Below are 21,117 nucleotides of genomic sequence, written 5' to 3'. Positions count from 1 at the left end.
GTCGCTTTGATTTTCTGTGGATTAAAATGATAAAAGCTAAACTAGATAATGAGATTAAAAGAATTGGCCACTTCAATGATTTTGATTTTCAATGAATATATCTCCACATATGCTTATTTTTATTATATGAAAATGCAAAAAAATTTAACATTTCAGATAGTGTGCTATCAGTGATTGTTGTAGTTTCTGTTATTGGTAAGAAAAGAAGGTGCCATTTACCTTGCATTGGTATCCAGATACCTAGGTTTGAGCTTAGGAATACATTTCTTCTTCATGGTCCAGTTAAATGCAATTTTGAGAGGCAGCGAGGTAGCACAGAACTACTGTCAGTTACCAACCAGCCTTGGACATTAGGTCACCTGTCTATAAGGTGTCTGTAGCCCTTTAGGATTGGTTGCAAAGAAAAAGCAAGAGGAAATTGAAGGCAAGGAAATGGTTGAAGAAGACAGAAGTGACTGAAGTATAATTTCAGGAATTGAGCTCAAAAATCAACTCCACTGAGCAGTAAGACAGAGAAGTCTGCTGGAATATCCAGACCACCAACGGGACCTCATGATAGGAAAGGAAGAACAAGGTGAATGCCACACGAAGCTCGTGGATAACAATTTTCCAGGAAAGAAACACTTTCCTTTTCCATTCTACCTTTAGGAACTACACTCTGTTTCTCACCTGCTTTCATTTCATTGTCTCACAAATACATGAGTGAGATGTGTTACTCAATAACAGTGCATGAACGTAAGTTATAGGATGTGATCTTCAGGCAGGCTTCACATTTTCTGTGTGGTCAATAAAAATTCTTTGCAGCCAACACTTTAACTTGCTGTCATGCTCTTCTGTTTATGGTATTTAGCAGCCTCATTATTTAATGTCAGATTTGACTAATTTCCAAAGTCTCCATCACTATTAATATCCTAATTTGTCACTCATCAATTTGCAACCACTAGTTAGATACCACTTAGGGAATGGTAAATTTGCCCCCAAACTTTTTCTCTCCAGAATCTAACAAGAGGTTTTAAAAAGTTCTATGAGAGTTTTACTTTTCTTGGAATGGAAGCTCTGGCTTATTTGTCTCACTTTTCAATAAAAGTGTTGCATCTTATCTGATTTTTTGTTTTATTTTTTGATTATGGGATTGTTTTTTCTACAAATATTCTAAAACTAGTAACAAGATATTTCAAAACTGCTAATATGTATTTTCAATACTGCATGAATGATGAAAATTTTATTTGTGATGCAAATTATAAATACGTAATTATAGTGCAATTATATTTTTAATTTCTAAACAAGAAACCTGCACTGTCTCATTTTACCTGTCTGTCTATCCAGGCAAGTGCCAGAGCAGGCTGTTTGCATCATCGAAAGCCCTAAAGGATCAATGATAAAGGTTACAAAACAAAAAAAGACAAGAATGAAGACAGAAATCACTGTCTTCATTCCTATCTGACCCCAAGAATGATTCTATGACACACCAACAGTCTGGGGCAGAATCTGTCAAGAAAGACATAACTGCTTTTATTGGGAGATTTATCCCAAAGCTATTTTTTAACTCACCAGGAACAAACACAACATTACTACAAAAGATAACTCCAGGGAAAACAATAATTGGCATACACTTTCATCTGTTAGGATCTTGGGATTTGAGCAGTGTGGTGACAGTTTGTCATTACTTTCAGTTGGTGGCTCTGAGTGATTGGGAGTTTATTCTCATGTGATTACTGCATTATAAGTCACCATTCATTCTATGTAAATGAATAGAACAACTAAGACAGCCACACAGTTTTGACACATACATGGATTTTGACGTTTCAGTGATTCCTTTTAAGTGTTAATCTGGTATTGAGCATTGACTTCAAAAAATTGCTAGAATCATATATTGAATTTATAAAGTCTATTGAGTTCAATGGTTTGAATAAGACCACAGAGTGAGTTATAGCAGCTCTAGTTCAGATTGTTAGATTTAGATATTGGGAAATACTGTTTTATCGAAAATCTGGTGATTATGCAAGTTAGCAAAATATTGTTCGAAAGAGGACAAAGGTCAAAACACTATGTATCCAGTTCCTTCTATGTGTGAAGTATTCGATTTCAATGCATGCAACAGTAACAAATTTAACCAAGATATGTTACACATGTTCAAACAGTGTGTTCATTGTGAAGGGAGGGAAAGGAACACATAAGTGCTCCTCATGAGGTTCATTCTGCATATGATGTACTACTGACATCAGAGCTTGGACCTTGCTTTTCATCAACAACCTCATTACCTCTCACTTCTGCTCTCATTCATTGGCTTTCTCCCAAGCCTTTTCCAAACTTGAGGTTCTTTCTAAGAGTTTATCCACCACTGCAAATTCTATTTCTCCCAGCTTCACCCCAGTTATTGTCTACCTTTTAGACATCAACTTACTAGAGGAAGACTGCTCCTAGCTACATTAATTTTTGCATAAACCACCATAATGGTTTTCTTGTTGCCTTGTTCTATTTGTTACATTCAATATTAATTTTAAATGTAATTCACTTTGCTTCTGATACATTTTCCCTTCCAAACTTCTATTCTAAGAAAGAATAAACTGATATTTTATGTATATGATAATAGTCATCTCTCAGTACAGTGCCTGGAATATGATAAGAAAGGCAAAATAATTTTAGTGATTTTTTTGAAAAATAATAAATTAGACATGCAAATTTAAACATTGTAGAGTTCTCTTCTGTTATAAACCCAAATTATACATAATTTAAAGAGAAAAATAAAATATAGATAATAGAAAACAGGCAGATAATTTGCAAATGGAAAAAGGATCAAGGAATTTAGGATGAAAGGGGAGGAGAAGTAACATTTGAAAAGCACCAAGCCGTCAAAAGACAAAAATTGTACATTATTGTCAATTTGATTTGATCACAAGGAAGCATGATATACCTAACATTTCACATTAACAAAAACTAAGAATAATCATGGGATTAACTGACAGATGTAGGAGCATTTTATGGTGTCAGTACTCATAGATGATGAACTGTATCTCCAAGCAGGGAACAGAAAAAAATGGAACTGTCTTAGTTACTTTTTTTCTCATTGCTTAGACAAACTACCTATGACCAAAGTTAAAGAAGGAAAGATTTATTTAGTTCACAGTTGGTGGAGATTTCAGTCTGTAATTAACTAGCTCCAAGGCAGGGTACAATTGTGAGGGGCAATAGCTCAGGGCACCACAAGATGCAAAAGTAACCAGAGCAAAAGGTGGTGAGCAAATCTCTTCTCCTCTCTTATACTGCATGCAGGTTGATCTCTGTAGGGTGAGTTCTCTACATCCTAGGGTATAGACAGTTGCCTTGGGAAGGTCCTCTACACCCTAAGATGTAGAATTGTCAAGTCATTTAGGTAGGCTTCTATACTTCTCAAGTTGACACAATAAATCAATCTCAAACTCTGGAGTCAGCTGCCTCAGAAAAGCCCACTATCAGGTTCTGTCCTAGATCCTAGATCACCCAAACAAGTGTATGGCAGAGGTTAAATAAAAAGACAAATTGTATGACTTTTAGGGCTCCGGAAAGGTCAAAACCCTTTAATTAAGCTCAAGACTTTGCGGGTAAAGACAAAGGATTCTCTGAATCAGTCCACTTATATTAGGACCAAGGACAAAGGGCAGAGAAACTGAGGAAAGTGCAGGCAATGAGCAGGACCTTGGGAGTCACTTCAAGGACTCTCCAAGTCAATTCAGTAGCACAGTCTTATCATGAAGACATGGTAGGAGACTGTAGGAGTAATCTTTGCAGCTGCAGTCTCTACCTTGTTAATTGGGGTTGGACCCGGAGTGTCCACAGCTGTGGCCTTATCTTGCCCTTTGAGGTATCTCTGGCCTCACAGGCCACTACAGGCCTCAGCCAGGACCATTGATTCATAGAGGTTCGCTTACTATGAATCAGCTCCCATCACCAGGCAAGGGGCTGAGGCCTAGAATAGACTCACAGATAAACATAGAAAGGCAATTAGTGGCTTTTCAAATTTAAATCCTGCTCAGAGCTGCTTTGTAGTGGTCTCCAACAGCCCAACCCCCAAGACTTCATGAGGCTTTGGGATAACATCCAGACACAAACCATAGCAGGAGATTTTTCACCAGAATGTAGGATGTTTATGAAAAGTATACAAGTAATGTCATACAACCTAGTAAATGGAGCCCCTCTAGGATGGGGAAGGATGGCTGAATATCCATTCTCAACACTTCCACTCAGTATTACACTGTCAGTCTAAAGCACTGGAATAATGAAGGTAAAATAAGTAAGACACATAAACACTGCAAAGGAGTAGAATTTTTAAATCACAGATGGCATGAGAGAAATATTATGGGACAAAGAAACAAACAAAAAAACAAATATAATTAGAAAGGAAATCAGCAAAATTTGTGTGGACATTAGGCTCATCATTATACTCAGTTAATACACATCCGGAGTACCTGAGAAACATTTTTAAGACATTAATAATGGCAGATGAGTTCTATGCATCTTCAAACACATTTACCAAGTTCCATTTCTAGGCTTAACTCTTGCTATGAATTAACAAAAGCAATATGTACATGATTCTATTCGACAGATAATGTCATCTTCATGGTGCTTTTGAGAAAAACGAAGTAAAAAAAGTTGAATCACCAGAAGAACATACTGTGAAGTACAGGACTTGCTCAAAATTTTCTGCTTTATGAATCCCCTTTATTAGATTCTGCTGGTGATATTTTCCCTTCCTAAACCTCGACTGTGTTATCAGACTCCCGCAACCAGAACCCAAATGTCTCCATCGGGATCTTGGGGGTGGGGGGCAGTCAGGACCCCCGCAGAGTGCAGGGCTGAAAGCAGAGCTGCACAGCGCACAGCTGCAGCACAGGCGCCCTCCTCGCTGGGCAGCTCAGCACCTCAGATCACTGGCAGCTAAGGTGCCAGGGAAACATTTCGAGTAGAAGTGACCACGATGTACTCTGGCATTAGAAGTAGGTCGAAAGCTCTGGATACCATCCTGATTCTACAGTGTAAAACCCTCATAGCTGGATCTCTCCTTTTTGAAATGTCTGTCCTGCCTCTCAAGTCACTGCTCAAATCAGCTAAGTACTCATAATGGAGACTTTTGATAGTCAGACTAGTGTGCGATTGTGCACGGTAGCTGCGGGAAGGAGCACATCTTCAAAAAGACTTGCCCTGCTGCATTCTTCCTAGTGGAAAGTGTCTGACATAATTGTCAGCTAATAAATGGAATCTTAAGTTGAAGATAAGGTCAAAAAGGAAAATACTTATTTTAAGAACAGTGCTGTCTGGAAAATAAAGAGAGGATGCAAAGAACATGTGTGACCACCCTTTGGATGTCCCAGTAATCCCGTGGGTCCAGAGTTCATGCAGACTACAGAAAACTGCAGCTGAGAGCTTCCCTGAAGCACAAATACACACCTCACTGAAGCTCTGATTTGTCTCTGTATTTGACTTTCCCACAAAAAATGGCATTGGCCTTTATTTGAGAACAGGAGTCAGTGTTGCTGACAGCTGCTCTTCAAGAAATATTTAGCAGGAGAAATTCTGAAAAACAAAACAAAACAACAACATGTATGTATATGTATATATATGTATATATATATATACGTACGTATATATTTGTGACAGCAGTATGTGACATGAGTTATCTTTTTAATTTATTTGTGTATTTGTTTTTTTGAGACATGGTCTCGTGTTATGGTTCAGGCTGGCTTTGAACTCACTGTGCAGCCCAGACTACCCTGGAACTCCTGGCGATCCTTCTGATTCAGCCTCTCAAGTGCTGAAATTGCAAACATGTGCCACTGCACCCAGCAATAAAAGTTATTTTGATCATCCTCTACATTCAGGAAGCACCACAAAGAGACAGATGGTAGTGACTGGAGCACAGAGAAATAGAAGGGAAAGAGCAAGATGCATGAACTGAAGATAAAATAATAAAAAAGAAGAGATGGCTAAAAATTATACTTGTGCCCCTCTGCAGGAGGGGTCATTTGCTGCATGTCACTTAATGACTGCCTGAGGTACTTTATGGAAATTGGACTTACAAGCTCTGTGACTCGTGTGGTCCCTAACAATGCCTGAGCTAAGCAGAATAGAAGTGCTTGGAAAGAGAGAGAAGGAAAAACAGATGGCACAGCAAAGAAACTGAGTGCCAACACACCTGGCTGCTGGGGCACAGACAGAGTTTGGGGGACGTAGAACGAAAAGTGTCCAGGCTCTGCTAGATCACAAGACAGAGGGAAGCCAGAAATGGCAGCACCTGGGATGTGGACCAAGTACATAAATCCCTGACTTCCTTACCAAATAAGAGTGCAAGGAGCCTCACTCAAAATAGGAGACATTTCCAGGCTGTGGGATAGCATATTAAAATGAGCTTGGGACGTCACTGAACACAGAGCCACTGCATGGGCTGGGGACCTGTACCCAGCCAGGCCAGGGCTACAGGAGAGATGCTGGGACTAGGAGAGGAGCAGTGAACAGTGAGATCCTGCCTCTCATTCACATATTTAGAAAGAAAAAAGTTAAGGAAGGAAGAGTGGGATAGAGATAGGGAAAGGAAGGAAAGGGGAAAGGAGGGGTTTCCACCCCTCCTTTGGTTGGTGGAAATAGGATTTCCACCAAGATGATTCACTGGAGTTAGCAGCACACAGCCACCGAAATCAGGCTTCTTGCTCTACATCCGCCTCCCCATCCCGGCTGCACTTGGAGAACTGTGGAGCTTCCAACAGGTGGGCGGGCGCATGCTATCCCGGGAGGCCAGCCTGTTTGGGACTCCCGCACCTCGCCATCAGCTTGCAGAGGAGGGGCTGGGCAGATCTGGGGCACCTGCATCAGCCTCCCCATGTGTCTGGAGGACTGTGGATGTCTCAGTGGGCAGTGGAGCATCGAAGTTTCCAGAGGCCCTTCAGCCTGTGGTGAGTGCTCAGCACACTCTAGCCAAAGCCCAGACTGTTCCGGTCCCTCCAGGTTTCTGGGTGCAGTGAAGTAGAGAGGTGGGTTTGAGGCGTCTACATCCGCCGCTGCATCCCGGCTGCACTTGGAGAGCTGTGGAGTTTCCAACGGGCAGGTGGGCACACAGTGTCCTTGAGGACCAGCTTATCTGGAACTGCAGAGTTCTGAACAGGCAGAGGAGGGCCATTGGTTCTGCAGGCCCAGTGGTTTGGGGTAATGGGGTGCCAGAGTCTCAGGAGCTGCAAACATAGAAGGGGATTTCCAACAAACCCTGAGGAAGCTTTCAAATAACACTTGAAACACAGAAATATAGGAAAATGACAAAACAAAAGTTCAAATTACAACCTCAAACTTCCAGCCCATCTCAAGAAAACTTAGGAGCAATGTATATAAAAGAAAATATATGCCATACACCTCAAATATCGGACGCAATAGCTACTGAAATTAACAAGCAACTCTAGGAAGCTTTAAAGAAATTCAAACTCAAAATAATCTCCCAGGTAAAAGAAGAAATGATAAAAGAAATGAAAGAGATTCTGAATATATCTAAAGAAAACACAGATAAAAAATTGGAGAAATTAAACAAAAAGATAGAATCCCTAGACAAGCAATATAAGAAACAAACAGAATACATAATGCAGATGCACAGAGATATACAGGAAATAAAAAACTCCACTGAAAGTTGTAAAAACTGCCTTAATGAAAGTGAAGATAGAATTTCAGACCTTGAAGACAGGATTGCAGCTAGTGAACAGGAAAGGAAAGATCTTTTAAAAATAACAAGGAATCGGGAAACAACAATTCAACAACTGCAAGATGATGCAAAGAAAAATAACATAAGAATGATAGGGATTAATGAAAAAGAAGGAGACAACATAAAGGATGTCAAGAGGATATTTAGAGAAGTAATAGCTGAAAATTTCCCAAGCATCAGATCAGAAACCAACATCAGGATCAGTGAAGCATATAGAACTCCAAATAGTCATAACCAAAATAAAACTACAGGCAGACATATAATAATCACCATCCCAGAAATCCAACACAAGAATAGATTATTAAAAGCTGTCAGAGAGAAAAGACAGATCACTTATAAAGGAAAACCTATCAGAATCACAGCAGACTTCTCAGCACAAACAATAAAGTCAAGAAGAGCATGGAGTGAAGTATTCCAGATCCTAAAGCAAAATGATTTCCAACCTAGACTGATGTATCCTGCAAAACTATCATTCAAAATTGATGGTGAAATACGATACTTCCATGACAAAGAACAGCTGAAGAACTTCGTGAACACCAAACCAACCCTGCAAAAAATATTGAAAGACAGTTTAGATACACAAAGGAAAAAACCACTAAGCAAAGCAGATAATTAAACAGAATAGAAAGATAAAAATGCAACAGCAGAGAGATAACATGTCAACAATAAACCAGCATTTAACAGTAGTAACCATTAATTTAAATGGTCTCAATGCGCCAATCAAAAGAAACAGACTAGCAGAATGGATCAAGAAACAAAATCCAACCATATGCTGTTTACAGGAAACCCATCTAACCGAGAAGGATACTCACAGACTGAAAGTCAAAGTATGGAAAACAATACTTCATGCAGCAGGAATCCAAAAAAAGGCAGGAGTGGCCATTCTGTTTGCAGACAACATGAACTTTAAACCAACAATGACCATAAAGGACAAAGAAGTACACTACATACTCATAAGGGGAAAACTCCAAGAGGAAGAGATAACTATAATATAGAGATAGCTATAATATAAATATATATGCACCAAACTCCAGAGCACCCAGTTATATAAAACAACTATTAACAGAAATGAAAACTCAAATTATCAGTAACGCAATTGTAACAGGAGACCTTAATACACCATTGACACCAAGGGACAGATCAACCAGACAGAAAATGAGCAAAGAAATAACAGAACTGAATCACACCTGCGAACAAATGGATTTGATAGACATATACAGAATGTTCCACCCAACAACATCAGAATACACATTCTTCTCAGCAGTACATGGATCATTCTCTAAAATAGACCATAGATTAGCTCACAGAACATATTGAAACAAATGCAAAAGAGTTGAAATCATCCCTTGCATGTTATCGGATCATAGCGCTCTGAAATTAGAAATTAATGATAAAAGATACTGCAAAAATCTCGCAAACACATGGAAACTGAATAACACACTCTTGAGTAATGTGGGTCACAGAAGAAATTAAAGAAGAAATTAAACAATACCTAAAAGAAAATGAAAATGCAGATACAACTTACGGAATTTGTGGGATGCAATGAAAGCTGTCCTCAGAGGAAAATTTATTGCACTGAGTTCCCACATCAGGAAAACAGAATGAATACAAATAAATAACTTGATGCTACACCTCAAACAGCTAGAAAAAGAAGAGCAAGTCAAGCCCAAAGCCAAAAGAAGAGAGGAAATTATAAAAATCAGAGCAGAAATCAATGCAATAGAGACTAAGAAAACAATCCAAAGAATCAACGAATCAAAGAGCTGGTTCTTTGAAAGAATAAATAAAATCGATAAGCCCCTAGCCAACCTTATTAAAAAAGGGAAGAAAAAGCTCAAATTCATGCAATAAGAAATGAAAAATGTGAAATCATTACAGACCCAACAGAAATACAGATCAACAACACCTATTTTGAAAACCTCTACTCTCAAAAGTTTGATAACACAGAACAAATAGACAGATTCTTAGAAACATATGAAGTACCAAAGCTAAATCAAGAGGATGTAAAACTGTTGAATAACCTAATCTCTGTTAATGAAATTGAAAGTGTAATTAAGTCCTTGCCTACAAAGAAGAGCCCAGGCCCAGATGGATTCACTGCAGAATTCTACAAGAAATACAAAGAAGACCTAATGCCGACACTCCTCAAACTATTCAATGAAATTGAAGGGAAGCAATCCTTCCTAAGTCATTCCTGGAAGCAAATATTACTCTAGTACCAAAACCTGAGAAAGACCCAACTAAAAAAGAGAACTATAGACCGATCTCCCTAATGAACACAGATGCAAAAATCCTCAATAAAATATTGGCAAATAGGATGCAGCAAATCATCAAGAAGATTATACACCATGACCAAGTGGGATTCATCCCAGGAATGCAAGGATGCTTCAACATACATAAATCAATAAATGTAATCCACCATATCAATAAAGCCAAAAGTAAGAATCACATGATCATTTCTATAGATGCAGAAAAAGCCTTCGATGAGGTCCAAAATTCATTCATGATAAGAACTTTACAGAAAATTGGAATAGATCATCTTTACCTCAATATAATAAAGGCCATTTATGACAAACCAACAGCCAGCATCATACTAAATGGTCAAAATTTGAAAGCCTTTACTTTAAAATCAGGCGCAAGACAAGGATGTCCTTTATCCCCACTCCTATTTAATATAGTACTGGAAGTACTAGCCAGAGCAATTAGGCAAGAGAGAGAAATAAAAGGGGTAAAGATAGGAAAAGAAGAAGTTAAATTATCATTGTTTGCAGATGACATGATACTCTACATAGAAGACCCCCTAAACTCCATTGAAAGACAGTTAGATAAAATAAATGAATTCAGTAATGTGGCTGGATACAAAATCAATACTCAGAAATCAATAGCATTCCTATACATGAACAACAAAATCACAGAGAGGGAAATAAGAGAAACTACACTCTTCACATTAGCAAGCAAATAAATGAAATATTTAGAAATTACTCTTACAAAAGAAGTGAAAGATTTATACAGTGAAAATTATAATACAGTGAAAAAAGAAATTGAAGATGATCTCAGAAAATGGAAAGAAAGCCCTTGCTCATGGATAGGAAGAACAAACGTTGTGAAAATGGCCATTCTCCCAAAACTGTTATACAGATTCAATGCAATCCCAATAAAAATACCATCAACATATCTTATAGATCTAGAGAAATCACTCCTAAATTTCATCTGGAACCAGAAGAGACCTAGAATAGCAAAGGCAATTCTAAGCAGCAAAGACAAAGCAGGAGGCATCACAATCCCTGACTTGAAGTTATACTACAAAGCAACAGTAGTAAAATCAACATGGTATTGGAATCAAAACAGAGCGGAAGATCAATGGAATAGATTAGAAGATACAACCACAACTACAAACACACTCAACCACCTTATCTTTGATAAAGGAGCCAAGCAGGTTCACTGGAAGAATGACAGTCTCTTTAATAAATGGTGCTGGAAAAACTGGCTCTCCATTTGCCGAAAACTAAAGCTAGACCCATGTCTATCACCATGTACTAAATTAAAATCTAAATGGCTCAAAGATCTGAATATTAAAACAGAAACACTAAATCTATTGGAAGACAAATTGGGTAGAAACCTTGAAGACATAGGAGTAGGTAGAAAATTCATGAACAGGACTCAAACCACACAAGAAATACTTCCCAGAATCAATAGCTGGGACCACTTCTTATTAAAAAGTTTCTGCATGTCAAAAGAAATCTCCAGCATAGTGAAAAGAAAACCCACAAACTGGGAAAAGACTTTAGTGAACTCTCTCTCAGACAAGGGACTCTTGTCTAAAACATATAAAGAATTAAAAAAAAACTCAGACCCCCAAAATTCAAAGATCCAATCCAAAAATGGGCATCTGAGATGAATACACACTTCTCAGATGAAGAAATATAAATGGCAAATAAATACATGAAAAAATGTTCATCATCATTGGTCATTAGAGAAATGCAAATTAAAACCACACTGAGATACCATCTCACTCCTGAAAGAATGGCCAAGATCAAGAAAACCAACAACAACAAATGCTGGAGAGGCTGTGGGGAAAAAGGAACTCTCCTACACTTTTGGTGCGAGTGTAGACTGGTGCAGCCTTTGTGGAGGTCAGTCTGGATATTTCTCAAAAAGCTGAGATTGGAAGTCCCATTTATTCCTGCTATTCCACTTCTAGGCATATTCCCAGAAGAACTGAAAGCATCATACCACAGTGATATATGTGCACCTATGTTTATAGCAGCACAATTTGTAATCGCCAGATCTGGGAAACAACCCAAGTGTCCATCAACTGAGGAATGGATAAAAAAGTTGTGGTATTTCTATACAATGGAGTATTATTCAGCTATAAAGAAGGATCACATTGAGATATTTATCAATAAGTGGGCGCAGCTTGAGACCATACTCATAAGTGAAATAAATCAATTTCGCATGTATGAATACTGAATAGTTTCCCTAATGTAAGTAATGATTCAAATATATAAAAATATGTGGTAATCATGATTCCCCATTATGTGGCCTTGAAGCCTTATAAAGTTTTCACTTATTAATTGGAAAGGCTTTATTCTGGGCTTCTTGATATGGAAATATTTGAAGCTATAGTATATGAAGTTTTATTCAAATATTTCAAGGAAAAAGACAGACACTATGGTAACTACTATTAAGTCGGGTTATTTGGTGGTGAACCACTAGGTTGCTGAAACAGTCATGCTTTGACCTGTATTGTTATATTGTTATGTCGTGTTTTTTCTCAATCTCTCCCTTATTCATTAAAAAAATTATTTAGTTATTTTTTATGTTTTTTTAATTAAGGGGAAAAATGTTAAAAATTAGCAGAATATATAATAGTAACTTTTTTGATTTCCTATTAACTTGTTTTGAAGTCCTGTAATGCTCCCACTATCTTGTTTTGACTGATTAGATTCTGTTCCATTCTGTATTATAGTATTAAGTTTGAGGGTATATGCAGCTACTTTGAAGGCAATAAGATTCACTAAGCTGCTCATTCTGGTTTGACTATTGTCTCCTTTGGAAGTCCTGTAATGTTTACAATGCTTAAGTTTTATTGGTCTTGTTCTCTACTGTTTTGTTCAACTTTATAATATCTAATGAGATAGACAATTGTTTTTAAGGAAACAAGAGACATTGTTGATAACCATTGTTGATAACCTTGTACTCTGTTTTACATCATGTGCTATGTCTATCCTTGGTTTTGACTGACAGCTTTGTTTTGCCATATCTGACTTTATTCTCTCCCCCCCCCCAAAAAAGTAATAAGAACTAAGGAGTAATAAAACCCAAAATGTGTAAATTTTGTTGTAAAAAAGAGAGGGAAAAAAAGAGCTCTAAAGGATACAACAGCAAGTGTGTTTAGGGATGTTAAATAGCTGACCATATTAATGTTTTTGGTTGGATCATTGAACACAACTGTTTGCAGTCTCACTGTTTGAATGTCCACTTTGTATGCTTTGATACTGTGATTTGAGCAACTATCTCTAAGATGATAATATGTAATCTATTAACCAGTGATTTCTTACTTTTTTTTTGTAGTTCTGTATTACTTGTACCCTTACACTGCTTTGTTTTATTTTGTTTTTTCTCTTTTTCCTTTTAAATAAAATTTTTAAAAAAAGAAATCAGGCTTCTTTCAGGGTTAAAGTTCAAGATTTCTGTCTCACGCAGATTTGCACCATCAAGAAAACCTAATCTCCTGGGATAGAAATCGTATATAATTTCTGGGCCTCATTTTGAGACACCACTTTCATTTCCTCTTAAGTAGAGTAAGGAGGTAAAATGACAAGCACTTGACCCTGCTTCTAACATACCTCCATTTCTTCACCTCCAACTACAGGTGTTTCCTGAGATTCATAATCTGTGTAATGCAGCCCCACTTATAACAGCACAAGAGAGGCACAGTGAGACCTACACTCACAGAGGAGCCCAGGCACAGCAGTGATTAGTGCTGCTCTGGGAATTCTCCAGTTGGCTTAACTGGAACATTCTGGGATCAGAAAGCTAATCATGGGTGTAGTCATATTTTCTATGATTTCAAGTGTGTCAGTGTTTTACCAAGAGCCCTGTGGGAGGAACAGAGAAGTTGTCTTAATTGTGCTCTTTAATGTAGTGAGAATCCTTGACTAATCTATCTTCTTTACCGTATTTTTCTTTTTTTGTCCTTTACTGATTTTAAGCGTACTCTATAATACTGTATGCTGTAGGCACAGCATTTTGCTGGAGATCATTCCATTCCTTTGCTTTCCTTGCCAATTAACATCCTGACCCAGCTGAATGAGCTTCCAGCATCTGATTCTGCATTTGTGATTTTTCTCAAGCCCAGGCCACTCAGGTTTTGCCCCACTGGCTTCCCTTGGAAACTCCTTCTGCAGAAGATCAATTATGTTGCTAAAGTCAATGGTCAGCTTTCAGTCTTTACCTTTCCTGATTCACACACTGCATTTCACATCCTTCATACTTTTTTGGCCAGCTTTCTTCTTTTCTATCCCATGATATGAAATTTGTCTGCTAAAAACTTATTGGTAATGTTTTTAACCTGGGTTGTTCTATTGATATGCTCTTTTTTTTATCTCAATCTCCCCTCCCTTTTTTTTCTTTTTTTAAAAATTAATTTATTTCTTAGTATCTTTTAATTAAAGGAAAACTAAATTAAAAATAGCGGGATATATTATAGTAACTTTTTTGTTTTGCTATTAATCTGATTTGAACCCTTGTATTGTTCTCCACATCTTGTTCTGACTGATTTTATTATATTCTGTTTTGTTTAATAGTATCAAACTTGAGGGTATAGGCAACCACGTTGAAGGCAATCAGATACTTTTTGATACCCATCATGGTTTGACTATTATCTTCTTTGGAAGTCCTGTAAGGTCTCCAATGTGGGTTTTATTGGTCTTGTTCTGTAATGTTTTGTTCCATTCTTTTATACCAGCTGATATAGGCACCTCTTCATAGGATAACAAGAGGCATAATGGTAACCATTGTTGATCACCTAGTAATCTCTTTTTGCATTATATACTATGTCCACCCTCCTGTTCTAATTGACTCTGTTTTGCTTTGTCACATTGGGGGTTTTTTTGGTTCTGTTTTGTTTTGTCTTATTTCTTGTTTTATATTTTTTTTCTTTTCCTCATCAAAGAAAAAGTTATAAGAATTGTGGGAGTAATGGAACCCAAAATGTGTGATTGTTAGCATAAAAAAGGGAGGAAAGAAAGTGATCTAAAGGATATAACTGTAAGTGTATAGGAATGAAAACCATATTACTGAGTTTTTGTTGGATCATTGAACAGAACTGTCTGCAATCTCACTGTATTAATGTCCACTTTGTATGTTTTAATTTTGTAACCTGGACAACTGTTTCTGAGATGACAATATGTAATCTATTTACTAGTGAATTCTTACTGTATATTTTTTCTCTTCAAATTCTATATTACTTGTAGCCTTTTACTGTCTTGCTTTGTTTTGTTTTGTTTTTCTCTTTAAATAAAAAAAACATTTCAAGCATTCTTTTTTTCTTTTCCTTTCTTTCTTTTTTTTATTTTTTTGTTTGTTTTTGGTACTGAGGATCAAACTCATGAACTTGCGCTTGCCAGGCAGACGCTTATGCTACTGAGCTAAATACCCAGCCCCTCTTTCAAGCATTCTTTAACATTGTTTTTATGTACATGTACATTAAGACAAGGAAACATGCTCCTATTAGATGTATCATAGATATAAATACATAAAATAAGTTGAATTATATGCAATGTCTATGCTTCTATACATGCGAGTCTGAAGGTTGTTTGTTTTGTTTTTATATCTCTTGTACCATGTGTAAAGAATTTAGATTTAAATTATAAAATATTTCTGAAGTATTATGCATAGTATATATTGTAAAAAGGCACTGTATGCCTTGTCCCTCATCCTCCTCCCTCGTAAACAACTCTCAGGAAGTCAAGTAAAGGAAGAATTAACCCCACTATAGAGATGAAATACTAAAGTCTACCAGTAAACCTTCTCTCCCATTCTGAAGAAATCTACATAGACAGACGTGATATGCATTAGTTTAGTTTTGTATTCCTCATGGGTTGTTGGAAGAATGTAGTTTTTTTCTAATTGGAGTAAAGGAATTAGCTATGGCAGGTGTATTACTCATCCCCAAATGACCGGCACAGCCCCCCAATGAGACAGGAGACGCTCATGTGGGTGACAGTTAACTGCTGCTTTATTTACGCGGGCTCTGGTTTATATATTTGGCCGTGACCAATCACAGGCTGCCACGAGGAAGCAGGGCAGGAATGGGATGCAGGCTCTGGCTAATATATCCAGCTGTGGCCAATCAGGGGTTGCCACAGAGTCAGCACGGGGTGAATACGGAGTGAGCACGAGGTGGGCATGGAATGGCTAATTTAGAGAGGGACGTAGGGCACTGCAGAAGCTGGCGTGGTCCTTAGTCCCAGGTGGGGTATGGTATGTTGAGCGCCTGCGCCCAACACCCAAACACATTCCCAGCTGATGTGCTTTGTCTCCTTGGATTTTCTCACTCTGATCTTTTTAGAATTATCTCCTTGCTGGTCCTGTACAATATTGCTTCAGGGCTTCTCTAGTTACAGAGCATAAATCTGGAAAGTCCTTTCAACACTCTTTCATGGTCCTCCCCCTCTTCAGCCCTTGCTCTCATTTCATCCTATCAGACAGCTCTGCTCTGGCTCCCCTGACACCCTGCCCTTTCCCTGCTTCCTTGTTGTTCAATGATATCTTTCTGAATCATACGAATATTTTTTGCTTGGGAGTCGACTCTGGTGGAGAAAAAACAGCCAGGCCTGTCAAATCATGGAGAGCCAATGAAGACTCATTACCAGTTGGGCTCAGTCCTGCCAAGGGAATTCTTTAGTGACAGCTACAAAAATAAGTGAGCAGGTGTAGGTCTAAATAGTGACTGCATTTAGCTCATCTTTTCTTTCTTTCCTATCCTATTAGATACCAGGACTGGATGAATGAAGCATGTTTCATGTGGCCTTTGCAGATTTGATGGACATCGCCTGTAGACATAGATGCTTCTACACATTTTAAATGCATCTTTCAGTGGTGCTTCAGAAAGGAATGCAAGCTTTCAGACAGGACATGGTGAAGATAGTTTTCATAAGATTATTTTATTTATGAAAAGAATTATAAATTGATCTAAGAGTAAAGATTCCATAAACAAAGATGACGCACACATAGAAGGTTTAACATGACAGAATCTGCACTAAAAATTCAATGAGAAATATAAGGGGTAATCAAAAATGGAAAATAATTTTTCATTTGAAAAGAGCACTAGTATCTGAAATATTTGCAATACTAGAGAAAATAAAATACTTAATAAAATAATAAAATTCTGGGGCTGGGGATTTCGCTCAGCAGCATAAGCACCTGCCTGGCAAGTGTGAGGTCATGACTTTGATCCCCAGTACCAAAAAAAAAAAAAAAAAAATTAAAAAATAAAATAAAATTCTAAAATAATTTGGAACAGAAGAATAGCTCTGCAAAAGAAAAAGATTATTTAGACAATACATACAAAGTCCACTTATAAAGAGATGATCAATATTTTAAATAGTGCTACAATGCATAACTCACATCACCAATACACCATGTAAAAAAAAATGAAACGCAAGGTATAAACAGGTTGAAGATATTTACACTGCACATAAAATCAAAAGCCTTGTAATTATTAAAGAATAAATGAATGCTATTATGAGTGGATGAAATGAAAATACAGCAACAAAGCTGGAAATTGCACAGAGAACATGTTATACAACTGGAAAACAGGGGAAGTTGAATTAACACTAAACTCTTTAAAATTATTTAACTTCATTTGTAGTGATTATTCAAATGTAAGAAGCAAGAATCCAATTTGCATCCCTCACACTGGGAAATGTTTAAGAATTCTGAAAATAAGTGTGTTATCAAAAATATGAAATATTGAGAAAATACACACTTTTGACAGGAGTGTAAATTGGTCATGCCATTGACCATGTAAAGGGAATCTAAAAATGTTTTTTCCTAACTCAAAAGTTAACAATTTACAGAAACTTTTCATGGTTACATATTTAAAGTTACACAAGAAACCTCATCTCCCACACCCTCAAGCTCCTATGAGCTTAAGTCATGCCCATAGTGAAAAAAAAATTACACAACAAATTTTAATGAACTATGTTACCAAGAAAGTGGGAAAATGTAATTGTCAATCAGTAGCGGAATGAATGGATAAATTGTATCATATAATGGTAAAAACTGGATCAATAAAAACAATGTAGATATAGCTGGGTAAATGGAATAGTGTTAGAAAAAACAAATTCCAAAAATATGATGTTTTTGTGGGTAAATGGATGTAACTTGAGATCATCCTCATAAGTGAAATAAATCAGATTTACATGTGTAATATTGTATTGCTTTCCTAGTGTAAAATATTGAAAGAGTAAATATGATGCCAAATGTATAATAGATTGTATGAAAATGAAAGAGAAATAAATTTCTTGAAACTAAAAAACAAGTGAGATGGGGAAAGGACAAAAGAAAGAACAGGGAAAGGTAGATAGATAGATAGATAGATAGATAGATAGATAGATAAAAGATTTATATATACACAAAAGATAACTATATATATAAAAGATAATTATACTACTAATCACCACTATCTCATCAAATAGAATGCTTTGCACTTTCATCATTTGATTATTTTTATGCCTACATCTTATAATCTGAACTACTTTGAAGATAACAATTTGCAATGTATTAACCATCATTAATCTCTATTATTTTGTTTTGAAACTCTGTATCATCATTTTTATTCATTTTTCATTTTAGAATTTAAAGTGCAAAAATAAAATATGCATGCAGTGATTGCATTTATCAACTTTAAATCTGGAAAACTATATTTACACATATTCATCTAGCACAGATACAATTATCATAAGAAAATAAGTATTTAAGAGCATTACAAATTAAAAGGGTGAGATACACACTGTGGAAAATGTAACTTCATAATATCTGAACTATGTGAAAACAAACATTATGTGAAGATTTAATAATGATTAGTGGTGCTTACAAAGGGGATCTTCACATTATTTGCTATTTTAGCAGTAGAGCTATTTTAAATTTTAAAATGCAACAAATGAAGTCTTACAAGGAGTTTAATAATAGAGGAAAATAGCCAATGTATCTTATGTAAAAAACAATTTCCTAAGAGCAAACAATGAAACAGTAAAGCAGAATGGAAAATATTAGACAATAGTTAAGAATAACAAAATTTTAGAATTTTAGATGATATAGCAGTAAAAACAGCTAAAATGAAAAATATTTATATACAAAAGATTTTTACCTTTAAGAAAAAGACTAAAACAAATGAAAAATATAAGAGCATCATCTTAAAACAGGCAAAGTGAATGATACGTGTTGTCACACAAGGAGTTTGAATCAGCACTAAATACATGTGTGTTACACACATAGAAGCAACTGTCCATAGTTATTACGGTTCAGTCATGGACTAAAAATTATTTAACAATTATAGAGAATAGTAATAAAAGAGTGGAGGAAAAACATCATATCAACAGGAGGCTTACGCACAACAAACACGGAATCCCTAGGGAAAAAGAGCCAGCCCTCAAAACCTGCAAGGAAGTTGCACTGCACCAGTGATGTCATTTGAGAGATATATCTTAAAGCAATTGTCTGGCACCACTCAAAAATATTTTCACTGCTATATATTATGCATAAGTGTAATTTTATAAAACCATTAAGCACTACAAGAATCAAATAAATTTTCATTGCCATAGCATTTGATAATTCTCTTTCATAACTTAGAGCCAATGTGAGCACTGTAGGTGGAATCAGAAGCTCTTTTAAGACTTTTTAGAGCAATAATAATAATAATAATAATTTTTATCTCATCTTTCAATCTCTATGCTTTAAGAAAACAGTTCACTGCCTTGACAACCAGAAATCATAACTAATAATAATACATACAGCTGATTTACAAAAGACTATAAACAATTAATGACAAAAAGTGATTTGCTAATTTTACAATGGAATTTAACTGCTTGAGTAAGAAGGTTGTAGTACATACCTGTAACCTTGTCTATTTTATCTATCAACCAATTCCTTTTGGATAACTTTCTTTATGGCTACTTTAACATCTTTGTTTCTTAGGCTGTAGATCAGAGGATTTAGCATGGGACTCACAAAGATATAAAACACAGCTACAATTTTACCCTGTTCCACAGATGCCTCAGAAGGGGGCCTAAGGTGCATGCAAAACAGTGACCCATAAAAGACGATGACAGCCATCAGGTGAGATCCGCAGGTAGAGAATGCCTTGTGCCTGCCCTCCGCAGAGCGCATGCGCAGGATGGCAGCCGAGATGAACACGTAGGAAACCAGGATGATGCTGAACGAGCAGGTGAGGTTAGACCCGGCCACCACAAACATTGCGGTCTCCTTGACATACGTGTCTGAGCAGGCCAGGACCATGAGTGGGGGATCAGCACAATAGAAGTGGTTGATCTCATTGGGTCCACAGAAAGTCAGACGAAGCATCAGGATGGTCTGTGCCAGGCCATTTGCAAAGCCATAGAGGTAAGGAGCAGCCACGAGAGAGAGACAGACATGTCTGGACATTTTGCTGCCATACAGCAGGGGCTGGCAGATGGCCACATAGCGATCATAAGACATCACTGCAAGTACATAGAATTCTGTGAGCACAAAAGCAACGAAAAAGTTGAATTGTATCATACAGCCAATGAAGGAGATAGTTTTCCTCTTGGATAAGAAATTCACCAGCATCTGAGGAGCAACTGTGGTGGCATAACAGAGATCCACAAAGGCGAGGTGGCTGAGGAAGAAGTACATGGGGGTGTGGAGTTTCGGGTCACTTCTAATGAGGAAAATCATGGTCACATTCCCAGTGACAGTGATGAGGTAGATGACTAAGAAGACCACGAAGAGGACGGGCTGCAGCTCTGCTCGGTCTGTGAGTCCCAGCAGGATAAACTCAGTCACCATGGAGTAGTTTTGCTTTATCATTCTGCTTCCCTGGCTTTGTGTGGGGCTTAGAGGAAAGAAAATAAATATAGATCTCCTTAGAAACAAGCAATGTCTTTCCTGCAAGTACTTCTATCTGGAAATCTTTTATCTGTTTGTAAATTTCTATCATTTTGTTCATTTACTATTCCTTGAACATGTGCATTTAAGATTTCCTTTCTTTCCAAATCCTAATCTATTTTTTGTTTTTGTTTTGCTTTTTTGCATATGTCTTTGCGTGTGATAGACAAAGTATCAGCTATAAACATTCATCTTTTTTTCCAGGTTAATGCATTTTTGGACATGAAATTGATATTGTGCATAGCACT

At 36.9% G+C, this 21,117-nt stretch overlaps 1 protein-coding gene across 1 annotated transcript; it reads right to left on the bottom strand.

Annotated features, from left to right (window-relative positions):
- Window positions 1–19,742: 19,742 nt before the first annotated feature.
- On the bottom strand, window positions 19,743–20,791 carry LOC100721640 (olfactory receptor 5M5-like). Its single transcript, XM_013159608.3, has one exon. The coding sequence runs from the start codon at window positions 20,789–20,791 to the stop codon at window positions 19,853–19,855; it is 939 nt and encodes a 312-aa protein (XP_013015062.1). The 3' UTR covers window positions 19,743–19,852.
- Window positions 20,792–21,117: the final 326 nt, after the last annotated feature.

Source organism: Cavia porcellus, unplaced genomic scaffold (assembly GCF_034190915.1).
Source record: "Cavia porcellus strain 051 isolate PalLab524CR breed Dunkin Hartley unplaced genomic scaffold, mCavPor4.1 scaffold_5, whole genome shotgun sequence".
Taxonomy (NCBI): Eukaryota; Metazoa; Chordata; class Mammalia; order Rodentia; family Caviidae; genus Cavia; species Cavia porcellus.
The sequence above is the reverse complement of the archived record's forward strand: the minus strand, read 5'-3'. Positions and strand labels throughout refer to the sequence as shown.